Source organism: Phaseolus vulgaris, chromosome 3 (genome assembly GCF_051622355.1).
Source record: "Phaseolus vulgaris cultivar YP4 chromosome 3, ASM5162235v1, whole genome shotgun sequence".
NCBI classification, from domain to species: Eukaryota; Viridiplantae; Streptophyta; class Magnoliopsida; order Fabales; family Fabaceae; genus Phaseolus; species Phaseolus vulgaris.
In genome coordinates, this window is record NC_143500.1 from 50,177,219 (window position 1) to 50,197,846 (window position 20,628).

Consider the following 20,628-nt stretch of genomic DNA (forward strand, 5'->3'; position numbering starts at 1 on the left):
AATTGTAATTATCAATGATCATGTGTAGGGGCAATTGTTGCTATCCAGGATGTCAACCAACACATGTTTTTTACAGTTGAAGGTGAGGAAAAGACTTTCAGAGTAGGTGGTATCATTCATTATTCTCTGGTAGGAGAAAGGGCTCTTTTCAGGGTAAGAAGTATGTTTAGAATATCTATCCATTTTTTTTAATTCATTGTTCAATCTTCTTCTCTATCTCTTAGTTGCTATAAATTTTGCAGATCTTCCTCTTTCAATCATAATTTATTGTCAAACACTTAATTGTCTCTTTTAAAAAAATGATGTAATTTTAAGGTCTTAGCAATGCATTTGAGTTTATAGTTCGGATTTAACTACTGTAAAATGAGAATAAAAGGTGTTTCCACCCTTTATTTCTACTAAGTAAACTTACACGTAAAATCAAGGGTTGTTACACCCTTAATTTCTGACTTTCGAAGAGTCAAACCCTTATGTTTTATACGAGTTTGATCTAGAACATGTTTGTAGTTTATATACATGAAAATTACAAATACAAAATTACAAGGGAATGGTTAAATTAAACACTATTACTAAGATACATTGAACACTGATTGGGACTTAGGTATTATGGGTGCCGAATTCCTACACCAAGTTGTATGAGATGCTCAGTGGAATATTTATGTGTTTGGTTCTTCCCTTTTAATAACTAGCTTGCAAAGAGATATTAAAGTGTAAGAGCAACAATCCTTTCAATTCATCCAATTAGAGATATTAATTAACGAGTTAAGACTTAGAAAATATAAACATTGTTGAAATGATTGGTGACAAAACAAGTATTGTAGAGGTACTACTCTAGTACCGTGTTGAGAAGAGAGAAACCGAGAAGATATATAATGAATTTCGTGGGTTGTGCACACGTATGAGGATTCTTATTTATAATGAAAAGGAGATGAAAGGATAAGGAATAAAATCAATATGTAATAATGGGAAATATTCTGTAAGATATTTCCCAATCAAATTGAGTCAATAATCAAATAGGTCCTTAAAAGATGAGTGCGTTTGCGGATTGACCCCTAATTAAAGTTTCCATGTAAATTAGTTCTTGAAAAATTTATTTGCTTGCATTACAGTGGAACATTAATGTGGTTCAACTTCCTATAGTGTTCTGTGAAATCGTCTATTTACATTGATAGGATGCTGTTGCAAACTTCTATTGCTGAATGCTTTCACTCTTGCTTGTGAACTACGGTGTAGATTATATTTTTCTCTGTTTTGTCATTTAGCTAAATTTCTTGTATTTTTAATTGGAAATACTGGCTGTTTTTGTTTCTAGTGTCATGTTGTGTACATAGCAAATGTGTCATCTAAGCTTTTCCACAGGTCAAACATTGTCTTCAAAGGAGGTGGAATTCTACAGTTTTGTGGTTTTCCTTTATATCATTGTTTGCTAAGAATGATATGGGTGTTCCATTGAGATTAAATTTTCGACCAGGATCATGTTTTGTTGACATCTGTTGTCCTAACGATGGAGGATGTGCACTATGGAGTGCCAATCCTGCTCAGGGTGAAAATGATGTAGGACTCATTGACTCAGAGGTTAACAATCAATCGTTCAAGAGGACTTTCTACCTTGTGAACAAAAAGAACGACTCTGCTATTGCTTTTGTAGATGGTGCTTTAGAGTTTGTCAAGAAGCCTGGAAGTCCAATCAAGTTCAAATTTTTTAATGATATTACTGCTGCTTATGGTGCTTCGGAGATAGCTAGCTATCCTAGAATGGCTACAGAAACTACTATATACACAGATGAAGAAATTACTTCATGGCAAGGTGGAAAACATCCTTGTATTGATATTAAAATTGAAAAAGTTTCTCTGAATATTGTTCATGAGCTTTCAGATACAGAGTATCTCTTTCCTCTCATTTCTTTACTCCTGAACAGTACACAACTCAATATACAAATATCAGCAAAAAAATACAGGGTCATAAGCACATCCAGTGCAGTAGCACATTATTTTGATGTTGAAAGAAACTCATGGTTAGTTTAAATTCTCATTTGAAATATTCACTTAGCTTTTACACACATTTGAATTGAACTGCATTCGTGATATTATTTATTTTTCTAAAATTTTAGGGGAGAACTTCTACATCCTGTGGAAATTTGCCTTTTTTACCGGTCTAATATTGAAGCTCAGCTTTCAGAATATAGATCTGATGCTGTGCCTGTAAATTACTTCTGCAGAATGAAAGAGGTTGTTAAAGTTATATATGCCTTCTGGTTCTTTATTTTCATGTTGACATTATATATTATTTTCTAAATTTTTTTGATCATCTGGACAGCTGGACGTTTTCTTGAATGAGAACTCATTGGACATGCTTCTCTTTGTGATTGGGAAATTGAATCTATCTGGTCCTTATTCAATGCGAAACTCCATCATTGAGGCTAACTGCTGCAAGGTTCTATATGGTGCATCAACTTGTTTTTACCATTATAATGAAACAAGTGGACCTAATTGATGGTCTTTCATTTTCCATTTTTGCTTAAGCTCGTAATTTTTGGTTTAAGCTTCTCTTTTTCTCTATCTAGTTTACCTTATGGCAAATAAGATAATGTTTTAAGCTCTACCAAATTAGTAGTGCAATTGTTATAATTATGATCAACTAATAATAATTGCTAGATGGCAGGTGGAAAATCAATCAGGCTTAAATCTTCATGTTCACTTTGACCAGCAAAGTATAATAATACCCAGAAAACAATCTGCGTCCATTTTATTAAGGTATGCAATTATCTGTTTCCTTGTATATGACATTATGAAATCTCAAATAGTTCTTGTTCTTATGCTACCTTCATTCCCAGACTTGTTTAATTGCTATTTTTATGCATATCATGTTCTTGATTGGTTTTCATGAGTGAGTATTAACTCAATCATTTGATAGGAAATTTTGGCCATTTAGTTTTGCTTTGGTGAGGTTGATATTTTTATTGCATGGTAGGTCTTTATAAAATTGTGTTCATATTTTGTGCTTCTTTCATGTTATGATAATGTTTTGGAAGGATCTCATTTGTTTTCTCTTTTGTACACCTCTTTTTTATTTCACGTGTATGATTGGTTCCATGTAATTAAGTTATTGCTTATTCATATTTATTCATATTTTTATGCATATCATGTTCTTGATTGGTTTTCATGAGTGAGTATTAACTCAATCATTTGATAGGAAATTTTGGCCATTTAGTTTTGCTTTGGTGAGGTTGATATTTTTATTGCATGGTAGGTCTTTATAAAATTGTGTTCATATTTTGTGCTTCTTTCATGTTATGATAATGTTTTGGAAGGATCTCATTTGTTTTCTCTTTTGTACACCTCTTTTTTATTTCACGTGTATGATTGGTTCCATGTAATTAAGTTATTGCTTATTCATATTTGTTATTGAAGTGAAAGTTCTTAATGTTGATTGTTGGATACCTGTTTTTTTATGATTGTTTGTGATTTGTACGTAACAGGGGGATCTCTGATTTCAAAAATCAAGATTCAGAAGCAACTTCTATTTCTATCCAACTTACTGATCTTGGTTCTTTTGCAACTTCTTCTAATAAAGTCTCACTTTCACGAACACAGACTCTTTCTTGGAGAACTCGGATAATGTCTGCAGAAGGTTTTTCTTAACTACTTTCTTTACCATGCTATATTGTTAAAGTGACATTACCTAAAACGGTCTCCATTAAAATTAATTAAGACATTTTTTTGTTATCATGACAATGTTATTTCTAGCCATCTTAGCATTTGAACTACATTTCTAAAGCAGTGTGTTGTGTTGGCTTCAGTGAAATATTAATTTTGCTACTGTATCTTCTTAATCATTTACGACATGCAATATAAATGTGATTATCTGAGCATGATGTACAATTATGAATTATATTAATTCATCAATAATAATATGTAGTTTCTTAACCATGGTTGGAGGTAGTGAGTGGTTAAGGATGTTCTTATTGTTTTCATTATTCAATGAACAGGTTCGACAACATTCCCCGGGCCAATATTTGTGGTTAACATTACCAGAAATTCAGAGGTATCTGCAATTTTACCTTTCAGCATGCATATATTTTCTTTCACTTATAAGTTGGATTAATATAACTTTTAAAGGGAATACATAGAATTGAATAGTTAAATAGCATGAAAAATAATATATTATAGTAATCAGTATAAATTACAAATTAAGTTATAATATTCAATAATTTACTTTTATTTTATTTATAAATTTATTAAGTAAAATTTTTTAACTGTATATATTATTAAGGCAGATGTAATTAAGCTGGAACAGTTGTTTTTTTTTTTTTCTTTTTAAATCAAAGAAAAGAATGCTATAGTATCACAATACAAGTTGCAAATCTAACCAGGTTAGCTCTACAACTTGTATCAATCATATGTAACATTCTCATAAATATTATTAAAGAGAAGGAATACAAAAGTGGGAGGAGGGGACAGACCAAACCCACTAAGAAACAAAAATGCAGAAGATACACCTATCCCAACAGAAGTCAGATACAATAGAAGTTGGTACACTATCCCACTAAGAGAAAATGGGAGATCTCAAACCATAAGCTGCTAAACCATGAGCGTACCTATTTCCCTCACTGAGAATATGAAGACATATGCCTCTAAAACATTAAGCCATCTATTAGTTAGCTTCCAAGGATCAAAGAACTATCATAAAAAGATATCAATCTCAATTCAAAGAGCTCTCCATCCTTTTGCATAATAATCTCAATAGCATGTGTAACTCTCATAAGCTCTGTTTCAAAGACGGACCATACGTGTGAAGATATTGAAATGCAACCCATACTTTAAGTTTTTGAACACAAGCTGATTTATGTCCATATTATAGTATGTTCCATCTGCATTGAATTTGATGCATTCTGTTGCACGGAAAGTCCGATCCACTTCAATAATCTTATCTGATTTCCTTGGCCTGCATACAACTGAAAATGCCTTAATAATTTTGAACTCATTATGAGTACTGTGCATACTACCTCTTGCCAATCAACCGGAAAGATTCACTGCAGCAAAAATTCTGTTTTTGATATGCTGGTATTGAGTCTGCTGTCCCTCAAACATAATTCTTTTCCTAAAGAATATATGGTGTTTTTGCCCGTATAAACATTTAATTTATATTGAAATGACAATTTTGTGAATCAATAATTATTTTTTCTCCTTAATTATTTTGATTTGCTTTCCTAAGAATAAGCTAGGCACATCATGGATTGGTTGGTTCTATTTAATTGTATATAATAGGATTCTTTAAAGAGCCTAGAAAACCAGACAATAGAATATTTGTAATTGTGAATAATAATTACTAATCATTATTTATAGAAGGAATAGCAATATAGAAAGGGCATGAAGCCATTTTTTCATGACATGGTATCAGCCTATCTAGGATCCAAAGATTTTCTCGAAATTTTCTCTTGTTCTTAGTTTGTGTTTGCATTTTTTGTTTTTGGTTTCCATGGTCTGGCTCATGGATTCTGTTCGCGATATCTTTGTGTTATTCTATGTTTTTGGAAGTTCTCCAACTTCGTGATTCATGGTTCGAAGCTTCCTTCTGTTAGCTACATTTTTGTTCATTGGGTTGATGATGCTAGTTATTTTTTTCCAACATGACAACCTTGAAGAAAAACAATTCTTGTGTTCGCTTCATCGACAAGAATTATCTTGTTTGGGAATAGCCAGTTCAGGATGTATGTCAAAGGGAAAGGATTGTTTGGTCATTTGGATACGCTTTCCTAGCCGCCCTCATCCTTAGTTACGTGGGAGGTAGAAGATGTTAGAATGTTTGGCTTTAAACTAGAGGGGGGGGGGGGGGGGGGGGGGGGGGGGGGTTGAATGGTTTAAAGGGGGTTTTCGCAAACTTTTCCAGATGGAATGAAATTCTTTGCAAGAAACCAGATTTAGGGCTGGCTCAGGTACTGTGTCATTCATGATTTTATCAAGATGGAGAGGGTTGAGCAGTACCAATGTCAGAAGCTTGTGTTTGTGAACCATTGATAGAAATTATAAAAAACAAATTGAAAGCTTTAGTGAAGGAGGAGAAAAGAGAACAATTACTTATTCGTGACCGAGTCGGTAACCCAAGAACCATGAGAAGGTGATTTGAGGGAAACAAGCAAATGAATTACTAGCGTGTGCCACTGAAACAATGTTACTAGTTGATTGGTGTGTTACACACCTTTTGATAAAGTCTTAAAATGTTGCTCGAGAAGGATCAATCGGAAATTTAGAAACAACAACCAACTCAACAACGGAAATTGAATAGTTTGCCCCATCCATCTTCTTAATACTAACAATATGGTTAGAAGAGATGAGAGAATCTATTTGGAGGTTGATGTGGTTTTGAAAGACATTTTTTTTCTTCATGAAAAGGTAGAGGAAAAAATACTTTCGAGAAGGTGTCGGAATTGTGAAAGCGAACTTAATAGAAAGGTTCACACAAAAAAAATCCTCTAAAGACAGTGGATTTGCTGGGCCAACACGATTTTGAAATACCTTGTTAAACTCTAGGGTGTAGAGAAACATTGGGATGAAATAGTGTGTTTTTGAGACAACACGGGTGCTTTATGTATATTGAGAAAGTGAATTCAATACAATAAATACAGAGAATTTGATATCTTTTACTAACAACGATATGATATGGGAATAAATAAAAGAAGTTCCTAATAGGAAATTGATAATCTAAATATTGCTGATTGTATAGGATCAACTTGTTATTTCTACAATTATAATAGTTACAAGCAGAGTGATGAAGATTTCAATATAAGTTTAAAATGTTGAAGGTTGTGTTGGCAGTAATAGACTCATACCACCTCTTGTTCCTCCCCGCCATCAGCCTCATCTCTTGAAGTTCTTAAATATCTTGTTCTGCATGTCAGGATCAATCAGGCCAAAATTTGTTGCTCTGCAATCTGAATCAGAAGGACGAGAATAACTCCCCCACACATCTTTGGTGTTGGAGATTCTTAACCCCTCTTTGTGTTCTTACAAATTGCAGAGTTCCTTCATTTCCAATTTGACTTTTTAGCTGATTGGGTTTAGGGTTAATTTTAGGTTGGGTTTGGGGATCTTTAAGCTGGTTGGGGATTTTTTTATTCCAATATTATATAAATGGTATCATGATTTTTTTTATTAATTTTTTTGTATGAAGTAAACTATTACGAGTCTACGAGTCAGGTTTATGAGTCAGGTTTACAGACCTTCCACGAGTCTGAGTAGACTCTCGAGTTTGATAACCTTAAAGAAATGTCACAAATTTTTATGATGATTCTGTTACTTTAGTTATTTGTGTTTTTGCATGGAGTTTGCTTGTAGGTTTTCGTTTTTATTTATCCTTTTAATTTTAGGGCATATTATTTGGTTCTGATAATGGTGGGATGGAGGTGGGAGGTTGCTGGAAGGGATGAGATACAAATTTTGGTGCTTTTCTCATGAATGAAATTGTAGGAAAAATGTGTCAAACAATACATATTATACAAATAATCAGAAAATTGTCTAATTGATTTAACTAGTTGCATACAATTTATTTCTCTACTTTTCATTTTTTTACAAATAAATCTCATGGTGAGTGTAAAGTTGTTCATGGTGGAACACATGAAAAGATAGTCCACCCTAGCTTAATACACTATATAATACAATATATTTTATTAATTAAGAATTAAATAAATAAAAAAAACATAATTAGGTGCCTATATGTTTATGTGTCATGTACATAATCTATGTTAGAGATAGACCACCTCATCTACATCTGTATGCTCTAATGATTTTTTCTTTTATCAGGTCGGCCTGTCAGTTGTGGTTTCACCTTTGATTAGAATACATAATGGAACTGGGTTTTCCATGGAACTTCAATTCCAGCGGCTTGAGCCGAAGGAAGATGAGTTTGCATCTCTGTTGTTAAGACCAGGGGATTCTATTGATGATTCTATGGCTATGTTTGATGCCATAAACTTCTCTGGGGGAGTAAAGAGGGCCTTAATTTCTCTAAGTGTTGGTATACACTCATCTATATGTACTTTTATTGACTCCATTCTTTTTCATTTCACGCAACTTTTCGCCTATGCGCAATTCTCAACTATTCACACTTAGAAGTTACAATAATATTTTTGAAATACCATTCTATCCATTCACTGCTGTAATGCATTATTTTACTACATAAAAGTAAAACATGAATATGACAGTGTATGTAGCTGCTTTTGGTATTGATCGCCTTCTATGTTGGTTAATAATGTTGCATTCTCTCTCATTCTTAACTTTGTTATTCAGATATATATATATATATATATATATATATATATATATCAACATTAGGAAAAGGAAGAATTTTTAGCGCAAGGAACTCCACAGGGGTTCTCTAAGCTTTAGTATCAATTTAAAATTATAAATTTAGTATTTGGGTAAGAGGAAAAAAGGAAAGACATGTAACACTAGTTCTATTATTGGTATGAGTGTGTGATACAATTTTCTACTCTTTTACACTTACACTAGTAATTAAGTCAAGTACTATTGCTCCTAGTACAAGCCAATTCAAGTATACTCACAATCACCCTATTTGCCTAGTAACCATAACCTAATCTGTTTATGCTCTCCATTAATATATACTTATTGATCTACAACTTGTAACACGTAGCAAATCCTCCATGAAGGAAAGAATTGATCCTTGAAATGGGAGGGAGTGGTTGGTTTCTCACATCGGTGATAGTCTTTGATTTGGCAGCCCACAATGTACTTTTTGTTAGCAGCATTTTGGGATTTGTTTAATCTAAGGGTTGACGATCCATTTAAGGTGCCACCAATATGCTCATAACAATTTCTTTTGCGGATTGTGATGGTTGATGGAAGCAGAGTCCGAAAATAGAATAATGGTGCAATGAAAGCATTGGCTAAATGGTGGGTGTAAATATGGAAACCCAAGGCTGGCCAGGATGAAGAAGGCTTTCCATATGGAAGCAAAGGCCTCTAAGTTTTGGAGCCTTTTTACTTTCCAATCTTACAAAGTGGGATTAAACTAACAACCTTACAAAATCAACTTGTAAGGTAAAGATTGTTTGCACACTTATATATTGTATTTCAACATTATCTCTGGTTAATGTGCGACTTGGGTTTTTTCGATACACACCCTCACATTTGACACTGGTACATGGATAACATGGTGAGTGACCTTTTTAATAGATCTAAGATAGGCTTTGGTACCCATTGAAAGAAAATTATATTGATACTGGATACAATGTTTGTTTCTCAAATCGAATATTCTCCACCTTCTCGACCTCCCTATATGCACCCTATGCAAACTAGATAAAAAAATTTGGTATTTTGCAACCACGTATTCCCCTGCTTTTTTTATTGCCAATATTTAACCTTGTAGGAAATCTCACATCGTCTAAAGATATGGCCAAATTATAGTATTTAAATGGGTGCACACCTCATCTTACAAGTCTATTTCGTGAGATTGAATGAGGTTTAAAGTCCACTTTCTAAGAAATCTAAAATCGCCGAATAAGCCCATAGTAATCTGTGTGCATGGTTTGAAGACTCAAAACAGCATTACTGCCACTTAGGTTCAAAGACAAACATATATGATGCTTCTTTATTCATGTGTAGTCATCAGTCACGTGTTGTATATGTTGGTAGGTATAAGAAGATATCCTTATCATAGGCAACTCTCCTTTCCTTCAACACCTTATTCAGAAATTGGATTGAGTATTTTCTCTAAGATATTCTTGCCAAGACCAACATGCTTGAGGCTAAACCTATCTCTTCTATGATTTCAGGTTGTAAACTTTCTAAATAGGGTTCTTGCTTGATCCATCTCCCTTCTTTTCTTCAACATCTTATTCAAAAATTGGATTTACTATTTTCTCGAAGATCTTGCCAAAACCAACATGCTTGAGGCTAAGCCTATCTCTTCTATGATTTCAGGTTGTAAACTTTCTAAACAGGGTTGAGTTGTTGCCCGATCCATCTTTTTATAGATCTCTGATGGATGCTCTTCAATATAAACAAAAGTATGTTTCTCAATTAACAAAGTCTGTTAGTTTATGTCACCTCCTGTAGTCTCATTGGAATGCTGCTGTGAAACAAATACTTAGATATCTAAAAGGAACTCTTTTATTGTGGTATACAAATTATTGCAGTTGTTGCTTCTTAAGAAGTATTCTTCAAGCCTATCTCAACCATACAAAACTAGCTTGTAAGGTGAGGTTTGCGCCCACTTACATATTATGAATTGACCTTATTTCTAGTTGATGTAGGATCTAGAATACACCTCTTTCACCCCGAGACCAATCAACTCGTGCGTGGAGTTATATATTTATAGGTGGTCCGATAGCGGTTGACACAATAGGTCCAACGAACTCTTGTTAGGATAGACTCTAAATGACTTTGATACCATCTTAAGAAGTGGACTTTAAGCCTAACTCAACCTTACAAAACAGGCTTGTAAGGTGAGGTTTGCACCCACATATATGATATGAATTGACCATATCTCTAGTTGATGTGGGATCTCCAACATTGCTATTCAACTTATGATTCAACCATTTTGTTGTGCAGATTGGGCAGTTGACCGAGATGATAGTCAGTCTACCTCTGAAGTTGCAATATTTCTTGATCCTACTTTGGTTTCATGGTGGCCTTGTAGCAAACAGTTGTTGCTAGATCTAGTACAAAAGTAGAATATCCAAGTCTTTCCTTAGTCACTACTAAACATCTATGGATTCAAAACACTGCTTAGTTTCCTCAATGTGTTTGTGTTCTTTCTTTTGATAATCTTATTGTTGTTAGTCTTTCAGATAATCCCATTTGACATGTCAAGACAAAGAACATGGATATTTTCTTTGTTAGGGAGGAAGTGTGTGGCAAGCAACTGATTGTTACATATTGTTGGACATGATCAGAAGGCAAATAGTCTTACTAAATGATGGAACTTTTCTCATGCTTGCTTGCTTTTGCTTGTATCTTTCATGGAGAGTGATTGAAGCTCGTGGAAGTATGGAGGAATTTAATTTATCAACCGTGGCTGTTTTGGAGTAGATGAGTGGAATAAGCCTAATGAAAGGTTAAGCCAATTTACTAGGAAAAGTTCTAGGGAAGGCTAAGAGGAAGACAACCCTAGAGAGATCTTAAACAAGTGTTTTGGCTACAATTTGGCAGCATAACACTCATATATTTCCAAGCTTCCTTACATGTAATCTGGCCACTTATTTATAGTGTAGGGGGCTGAACATTTTGGAGCCAAACTTTGAAAGTTCAAAATAAAACTCTCTAATGTGGATTCGTGCTTTCCATGTGAATCTCACACCTTCTATGCCAAATCCTCTCCACTTCTAGGCTGCCATGTGGACGTTATATGCTCCATGCCAAGCTGAATTTTGTACCATATTATACCTAGACGTTCTAGAGTTACATTGGGCTCAAAGAAGCCCAATTGTAACCTTACTTAGACCTATTCTACTATTGACCCAAATACAAGCCCAAAAATCTATGCTACTTGATCCATTATTTAGGCCCAATTATTTACAAAAAAGAAATCCTATTCTAATTATTTACAACTAGATCAAGGCCTAAAAAATATAGAAGAGTTTCTCTTTGCCAGTCTCTATTGAATTTCACTCTTACCGAATTCTTCTGACCAATGCTCTAGTTGATGTTTGGATGGTTTGTATTTTTCCACTAGCTGTCATTGATGCGAGACTTAGGTTTTTCCTAATATCTAAACTTGAAAAATAAGTATACAAAGAAAAAGATCTAATTTATATTTGATTCTTTATAAACCAGTACAAAAGTATATGTAGAGAACTCTACCACCTTAGAGTAATGATCACAATAATTTATTGAATCCTTACAATATCTACTCATAACTCAACAAAATATTTCTTGATAACTCAACATCTAATTTTGGTGATTATGGATGTTGCTTACAGATCATACACGTAGACTAAATTTAGCCTAATGAAAACAAGAGAATATGAACTGTACAAATCAAGTGTGATAATTTTTTTTCTGTAATTATGGATATAAATCTCTTCTAATTATTGTAATTACACTACAAAACTGGCTCTTCTATAGTTGCTTCTCTAGATGCATCCACAAATGGGTTTAGTTGAATAGCATATTATGTCTTTGATCATTATTTGTATTATTATCTTTTTATTTTGTTCTGGATAAATGTGCTTTCCTGACAGACCTGTCATTATTAGTTTTTCTAAGAATTACTGGTATCATTTAAACTTTTTCCTGAAATGATGTAGTTTAATGATTATTTTTCAGGCAACTTCTTATTTTCATTTAGACCCAAAATAGCAGAGGAACTGGTTAATTCTGAAAGTTCTCTTTCTCTGGAATGGTCGGATTATATTAAAGGTGGAAAAGCTGTTCATTTATCAGGAATATTTAATAAATTGAACTACAGAATTCGCAAGGCATTATTTGAAAAATCAGTCAAGTGTTCCTTTAGCACATCACATTGCACCCTTAAGTCTGAGGGGGAGAGTGTTGCGAATATGCATTTTCTCATTCAAACAGTTGCTACGGAAATCCCTGTTGCACCTGAAAAGTCTGCTGCTGTGTTGAAAAAGGATAATCCAACAGTTTCATTGCTAGAAAAGAAAGAAATATATCTTCTTCCTACTGTACGGATGACCAATTTGTTGCATTCTGAGATAGATGTCATTCTAAGTGAAACAGGTATGGAAATGAAATCATTAAAAAATGTATTACTTTTAATTCTGTATTAATCTTTAATGTTAATTATGGTGAAGATCAGTCAAATCTGGTTGGATATGACAAAATTGGGAAGCGGGCAGTTATATCACGTGGTTCAACAGTTGACTTTTATGCCAATCCAGAAGTTATATACTTCACTGTGACTCTAACTTCTTCCAATTCAAGTTCCAAGCCAGTAAATAGTGGAGACTGTATGAAGAAGTTTCTGAAGCAGAACAATGATGTCCATCATCTGGATATAAATTTGGACTTTGACGGAGGAAAATTTTTCGCAACCTTGAGATTGTACCGTGGAATCAGGGGCGTACTGGAGGTTGTTCTGATAGCCTTTGCTTTCATTCTGTTGAATTTCTATCTAGTGAAGTCTACATATATTGATTCAGTTACTCTAGTTTCTTATGACTCCATCCAGCTGCTTGCAGGTTGTCATTTTTACATCCTATTCCATTAAGAATGATACAGACTTTCAAATTTTTGTTCTTGAAACTATAAGGTCTCCTTTATCCAGGTGATTCCCACCCTTTTTGACAGATTAACAGAAACATTAGTAGCATCTATATAAATTCTTGACATATTGTTTGGCTCTTCATGTACAGAATTGAATTCAAGAATTTAAATTACAGCATTCCATCAGAGCTAGGCCTATATTTACCTCCAAAGTCAACTAGTTCATGGTTCTTAAAGTAAGATGAGTTATTATTGTTCACTTAATGATTAAACAATGCCTACCTGGATTTGCCTATTTTATGATGTTCTTTATTTTTCCAGTGTCTTATTGTTCTCTTTGTTTCCAGATCTGAAAAAGTGCTTCTGAAATTGATGGAGGACCACACATCTGAGGCACTGCTTGACTTTGGTTCTTTATCAGGCCTTGCAGAATTAAGCTTTGAAAAAGAAGAGGGATCTGGGATTAAATCTGTAACAAAGCTTGGAATTTCTATAGGTCCTTCTTTAGGAGAAATTGGTGTGCCATCACAAATGGTGACTTTGGTTCCTCGGTATGTTATTTGCAATGAATCTGAAGAATGTATCAGTGTTCGCCAATGCTATTTTCAGGTATGCATTATGTATGTACATGTTTATATTTGCGCATGTATCTCTCTGTCTTCAGTAAGTGATTTAGCTGTCTTAAAGGATGAGGTTGCAGATGTTATCTCCATTAGAAGCAAACACCGAATGCCAATACAGCTGAAGGAAGGATTTAAAAAGACGAGAGAGTTCAGTATATTTGAGCATTTTATCAGAAAGCACAGAAGTTCCAGTGACAATACCTTGTTATATTTTCAAATTCAATTAAATGAGGCTGGATTGGGATGGTCTGGGCCAGTCTGCATAGCCTCTCTAGGACATTTTTTCCTGAAATTCAGAAAACAGACTAATGAAGTTACACTATCAGACAACAAAATGACACAATTTGCAGCTGTGCATGTGGTGGAAGAAGGTTCTACACTTGTTTCGAGGTTCTACAGGCCCCCAAATATGAGTCTTCCTTATCGAATTGAGAATTGTTTGCATAGTTTATCAATAACTTACTACCAAAAGGTGAAGAAGAATTCTGAATGTTTTATATTTTCTGATGGAAGAGGCCCACTCTTCCATCATTTTCACTTGATCATTTGCCTTTTTTCCATCACATCATCTGAGAAATTTCCAGGGTTTGTTGGAGCCAGAAGTTCTTGGACCTGCATGCAGTGCTGATTATGTATGGGATGATTTAACCCTTCCTCGAAGATTGGTTATCTGCATCAATGGTTGTCATTTGAACCTTGTTATAGACTCTTTAACCTATCAATTTTCGGTATAATTAATTTTGGGGTGGTCCTTATGATTGGAAACATTTAAATTTAATAATGCATTGTTAAAAAAACTCCAAACCCACAAAAACGGTTTTTCAAACTGCCTAAGATTTATAAGTTGTATGTAAGTCATGTCTATAGTAAAAGTAGGACTAAACCACCACAATTAAGGTTGTAATTAAGGAAACCTCTAAAGAGACTACAATTAAGACAACTTTCCAACACTTTTTTAAGGTGTACGCCTTCTAATTGAAATGTGGAAAATGTATGATTTAAGGTTTAGGGTTTAGGGATCAACATAGATCTATAATAGACTTTAATACCATATTCAAATTTAGACATAGGATGTAATTCAACTCCAAAAAACCGGTTTGCAACGTGAAGATTTTCTAAGCTCTATAAACTATCTATAAGTCATTGCAGGATTAAACTACCGCCTTAAGGTTGCAATTAAGGCAACTTTCAAAGAGGCTGCAAGCAAGTAAGGTGGGATAGGGGTAATTGCAATTAAGACGAGTTTCCAACATGACCTAAATTGTGATTATGTTTTGCTCTTTCATGAACAAAATATTCATCATGCCACTTAAAGTGAATGGTCAAATCTTAACTCTCTTGTTAGGAATTAGATAACACATGCTAGTTACAAACCACTTGTGTTTACCCCCTATGAAACTTTTGAGATAATTGGCTCATGGAAAACTACATAACTTTTATGGCTATGTAGTTTAGACTTTCATTTTTTTTTTCCTTTGCCAGAAGAATTGTTTGATATTATTCACAGAGGAGCAATTGTTCTTAAATAGAATACAAAGACTTAATAACGGAAAATACTAATTGATGATGGATATAATTTATCCCTGTAATTCAGGATCAATTCTCCTTTACAATAAATATAAAATATACTATCAACCTATTAATCCTCCTAATTATAGAATGTAATTAAATCCTAATTATGAAATTAAAGTTGTACAAGGTAATATTATCTGCAACATAAATCAAGGGATTCTAACACTCCCCCTCAAGTTTGTGAGTGGATGCCATCCATTTCCAACTTGCTAACAATAGACAGAAATGTAGCACCACTTAGCCCTTTTGTCAATACATTTGCAAGTTGATTTCCAGAGGATACAAATGTTGTACGTATTGTTCTAATATCCAGATTCTTGTTTATGAAGTGTTTTGTCTACTTCACCATGCTTAGTTCCATCATGTTGCACTTGATCATGCGCAATATTTATTGTTGTCTTGTTATCACAATACAATTTGAAGCTTCTCCAATCAAACTTTAGGTCTTTTAAAATTATCTTTAGCCATAGTATTTCACAAATCCCTAAAGCTATGACTCTAAATTGTGCCTTTGCACTTCATCCCGCTGCAACATTTTGTTTCTTGCTTCTCCTAGTTGTTGAGATTCTGGATGGTCTATGTAGATGGTCTTTTAAGCCCTTGGACAGTTTGATGAACTCTAAATGGTCTATCAGTCTTTATGTTTTGATGATAACAAAGACTCTTTGAATGACTTACGTGTATTTTGCAAGATCTAAACCATGTTTCTACAATTGCAGTGTTCTTTAGATGGTTTGATAGACGATTTGAGTGTCTACAACATAAGTGCACGTCTATATCATATATTCGTAAGATGGTCTAATAAGACTTGTTAAGTGCATAATAAAATTCTAAATAAGTTGCTTGGTTCTAACAATATGATTTGTACAGCTACTATAGAGTAGACTCTTCGACAGTCTACAAGTTTGTTCATGCTGGTCTGAGGAACATGTTTGTTAGAGATCTCACATTGAGTAGAGATAAGAACATTTCATAGTAAGTGTATGCAAACCTTACCTTATGAGCCATTTTTGTAAGTTTGAGTTAGACTTAAAGTCTACTTCTTAATATGGTATCTGAGCCATTTAGAGCCTATCCTAATGAAGTTTGTTAGACTTTTCAAGTCACCTGCTATCGAACCACCCTTAAATATATAGTCCCACGCACAAGTTAGAGGATCTCGGCGTGAGATGTTTGTGTTGGAGATCCCACATCGACTAGAGATAAAAATATTTCATAGTATATAAATAGGGATGACAAAACAGGGTGGGTCCGGTGGGACGGGTTCACCTTTTGAACCCGCCAACCTGTATTGGTCCAGTTAGTCCTTTTTTATTTTTGGCACTTTTGATGAGGGATCTCATGCTTTTGGAATAAAAATTTGTTGTTTTATATAGAACTTTATTTACATTAATTTTTTTTTTATATAATTTGATTCATTGAAGTATTGTTGATATTTACTTTATTTTGTAGGTATTAAATCTTTTTTATTAGAATATTAAAATTTGATTTAATTTTATTGTTCTTTTTTTGTATTTTTATTGTTCAAAAAGTGCTATCAATTATTTTAACCATGTAGATCTAAATAAAAAAAATTACAAAAATAGAATAAAAATTTAAAAACATTGAAAAGTGGCGGGACAGCCCGTCCTATGACTGGGCGAGTTACTATTTCCATCCCATACAACATTGGTGGATCAGCCTTCCCGCCTCGTTTTGGCAGGTCAAAACGGGTCAGGCTGACTTGCTTTGTCACCCTTATATATAAGTGGGTGCAAACTTCACCTTATGAGTTGATTTTGTAAGGTCGAGTTAGGCTTAAAGTCCACTTCTTAATAATGTTAAATGAGTAATTTATTAGATCTCATCTTTTGCAAGGTTCACATGGTCAAGATTGACCTCGATGGCAACATTAATTGTTGACTTGTCTTACATGACTAAAATTTACACTCAATTTTGGTCTTGCCAATGGAGAAAAAGTTTTCCCCTACCCAATATCATCTCTATTTTTCTCTTCCTTTCAATGGTTGTGAGACATGGGTTTTTTCTTTCGCTAGACCTTAAAGACCTCTTCATGCATTAAGAATGACAATAGGAAATTTGTAAGGAGCAATCGACGTTTCTTTGTTGGAGATTTCACATTGACTAGAAATAAGGACATTGCACAATATATAAATGGGTGCAAACCTCACCTTACAAGTCGACTTTGTAAGGTTGAGTTAGGCTTAAAGTCTACTTTCTAATATGGTATTAGAGTCATTTAGAGCCTATCCTAGCGAGAGCTTGTTGGGCTTATTAGGCCACCCTCTATCAGACCACCCTCTATCAGACCACCCACTATATAGTCTCACGCACGAGTTGGTAGCCTCAGCCTGAGGGGGTGTGTTGGAGATCCCACATCGACTAAAGATAAGGACATTTCATAGTATATAAGTGGGTGCAAACCTCACCTTATAAGCCGATTTTGTAAAGTTGTGTTAGACTTAAAGTCCATTTCCTAATAGGCTTTATTGGCTTGAAACAATCTTTTTTTACTTGGTATGGTTGTTTTAGCTTTGTTTTGCTTTGGTATGACTCTTTATGAAGCTGATTACTTAATTTCAAAAGATTCCTCAATTTTTTGTGTTCTATAGTGAATATCTATTTGCATTCCATTGTACTCTTCCTTTTTGACAACTCCATTGTTTGCCACATCTAACTTTTTCTAGACTTGATCTCTCCCAGAACAACTTTGCACTTTGGAATCTCGATACATGACAATTAAATTGAAATTTGGCAAGCTTTCCATGACACAAAATTTAAAAGGGGTTTTAGAAGTAACAATAAACAAATCCAGTGGGTTTTGGAATGAAAAATAGATTCAGATTCACTTTCTTTTAATTGTAAAATTTCAGTATAAGAATTATGTGGTGGGTCTTCTAATTCATAATGATAGAGAATCACAATTCTTTAGTCAACATATCTGCCCATTGGCTATTAAAGTGTCAAAGATTAGTGGTGTTTTCTTTTTATAGAACTTTCTCACAATGACACTCTATCTGTGTTTAGATTTTTCATGGATGATTTAGATGAAATGTGTGTTAAGAGTCCCACATCACCTACCTCATTTCTTGCGGTGCAGTCTGTATATTTGTTGGGCAACTTTGTTTAATACAATTAGTTTTAAATTGAAATCAGACATGATATCATAGCTATACAATGCAATTTTTCTAACAGCGTTGGTATGTGGTATTGTTAAGTTCTAAGATACAATCTTTAACAATATCATTGCATTGTTTTGTTGTATTATTAAGCCCTCTCTTGTTTTAGTCTGAAGTAGTAGTGGTATTGGAGAGATTAAGTAAAAATCTAATGGCATTGTTGATTTTTGTTGTAGATAGCCTTCAATTACAAGAGATTAAGTTGGATAAGGTGAGAGCATGGAAACCATTTTTTAAACTTGGGAAGCAAAGGGTATTGGCTCCCTGTTTGCTTTTAGACAGAAGATCAAGAGATCAGATGATGAGTTTCAGTCAGTATAATGGCTCGGAAATGGAAAAAGTAGGGTATGAAATATACGCAGAGGGACCAACTAGAGTTCTGCGAATTTGTGAGATCTCTAATAGTTTCAAGAGGGATACCATTCTTGATTTGCGTGCAAAAATTCAATTGAGAGTTTCTCAGATTGCAATTCACCTACTTGAACATGTAGAACAGGTATTCTTGCTTCTATTAGATGTTTTAATCTTCAACATCTATTACCTGTTGATTGTAGTTTAAATTTGATTGTAGTTGAAGTTGTACTTTCCATGTGTAATATTTATGTGTATTGTGTGAACGTAAAGATATAATTTAGTTTTGGAACAAAAGGCATATATTGCCACTTGAATGTTATTATGTTGTACTCAACGTTTAAAAGTATCTAGTTTGTACGGTCTTCGGTCCATCCATCCAAAGAGAGAAGTTCAAATCGAAAGTGGTATTTTGATGCATCATGCATCTATAATTATTTATTTTATATGGATAATATTGTAGTGGGTCAATTACAAACATTGATAAAAGTAGTGATTGTGAATTTTAGTATCGTGAAATATTTCCCTTGAAAAAGGGATTTCATTTTTCCTAATTTTCAATTTGTTGTCATATTCAATTCACAGTGAAAACACAGTTGTACATTATGCCTTTTTACCCCATAAGTTTTAAACTTCACCCTTTTTCTGAAACATTTGCTCTGTATCTAATTTTCTACTGATTTTGCTTAGCTGTTCTTTTTTTTGAAGGAGGAAGACAACAATGAGTACAAAGATTTTACTCCAATTGTAATTGTGAAGCTTGGGAATCTACACATGATTACTATTTCTAATAATAATCAAACCTATAATCAATTGAGTTTACAGGTAATGCCAATAAAATACTTACCCAAGTTCTTAACTAACTTGTACTATTTAATTCACCTTTTTTGTTCTTACCTAGTCTCAGGACATTATTTCGGCCAAAGAGTTTATTGATACTATCCTATTTAATATTGATCCAGTACATGAATTTGGAGCTTAAGTGGAATGGAGCTCCTTTTGCATCAATGCTTCGCAGACATCAACTAGATTACAATGACTCAAATGATAGTGTATTAAAGATTGTTTTTGTTGTACTTACATCATGTTCCAATGTTAAGCAATTTAGATACTCATCAATTTTTCTTCAGGTAAAGTCGAATGCTAGTTTTTTCTCCAATCCTCCCCCTTTCTGGAATTATTTTTTTTACTTTTAAGCTTTTTAAACTGTTAGAAGCCAAGAATATTCCATTTCAAGGAATAAATTCACTAACTCCCCCTTCCTTTTCTAGAATTATTTTTTTTACTCTTAAGCTTTTTAAATTGTTAGAAGCCAAGAATATTCCATTTCAAGGAATAAATTCACTAACTCCATGCGTGGACTGGTATTATTCTGATATGATTTGACTTATTGTTTTGTGTAGCCAATTGATTTGAATCTTGATGAGGAGACATTGATGAAAATGGTGTCATTTTGGAGAGCTTCTCTTAGTGACTCTGAGAGTCAAAGATTTTACTTTGACCATTTTGAAATCCATCCGATAAAGGTTTAGTTCTTCATTAGAGTTTATCTTTCCTTTAATTTGAGTTAAAAGAAATAGATGAAATGTATTTCTGAGATGTGTTTACAAATGTGATTACCATCTCAATTTATAGATTATTTACAACCTAATTAAGGAAAGAAATAATAGGTAATTAAAGGAAGAAAATAATAGGTAATCAAAGCTATGCAAATC

General features: G+C 33.7%; 1 protein-coding gene across 1 annotated transcript in view; it reads left to right on the forward strand.

Moving 5' to 3' along the window:
* LOC137808352 (vacuolar protein sorting-associated protein, putative (DUF1162)) overlaps positions 1–20,628 on the forward strand; it is a 43,106-nt gene that overhangs the window by 11,721 nt on the left and 10,757 nt on the right. The window contains 19 exon segments of the mRNA XM_090299727.1: positions 29–153; positions 1,360–2,015; positions 2,112–2,229; positions 2,318–2,434; positions 2,663–2,754; positions 3,480–3,631; positions 3,990–4,045; positions 7,801–8,014; positions 12,286–12,702; positions 12,777–13,054; positions 13,164–13,249; positions 13,338–13,424; positions 13,536–13,797; positions 13,876–14,283; positions 14,396–14,492; positions 18,739–19,058; positions 19,622–19,738; positions 19,876–20,043; positions 20,317–20,439. Coding sequence (XP_090155853.1) covers positions 29–153; positions 1,360–2,015; positions 2,112–2,229; positions 2,318–2,434; positions 2,663–2,754; positions 3,480–3,631; positions 3,990–4,045; positions 7,801–8,014; positions 12,286–12,702; positions 12,777–13,054; positions 13,164–13,249; positions 13,338–13,424; positions 13,536–13,797; positions 13,876–14,283; positions 14,396–14,492; positions 18,739–19,058; positions 19,622–19,738; positions 19,876–20,043; positions 20,317–20,439 — 3,893 coding nt within the window.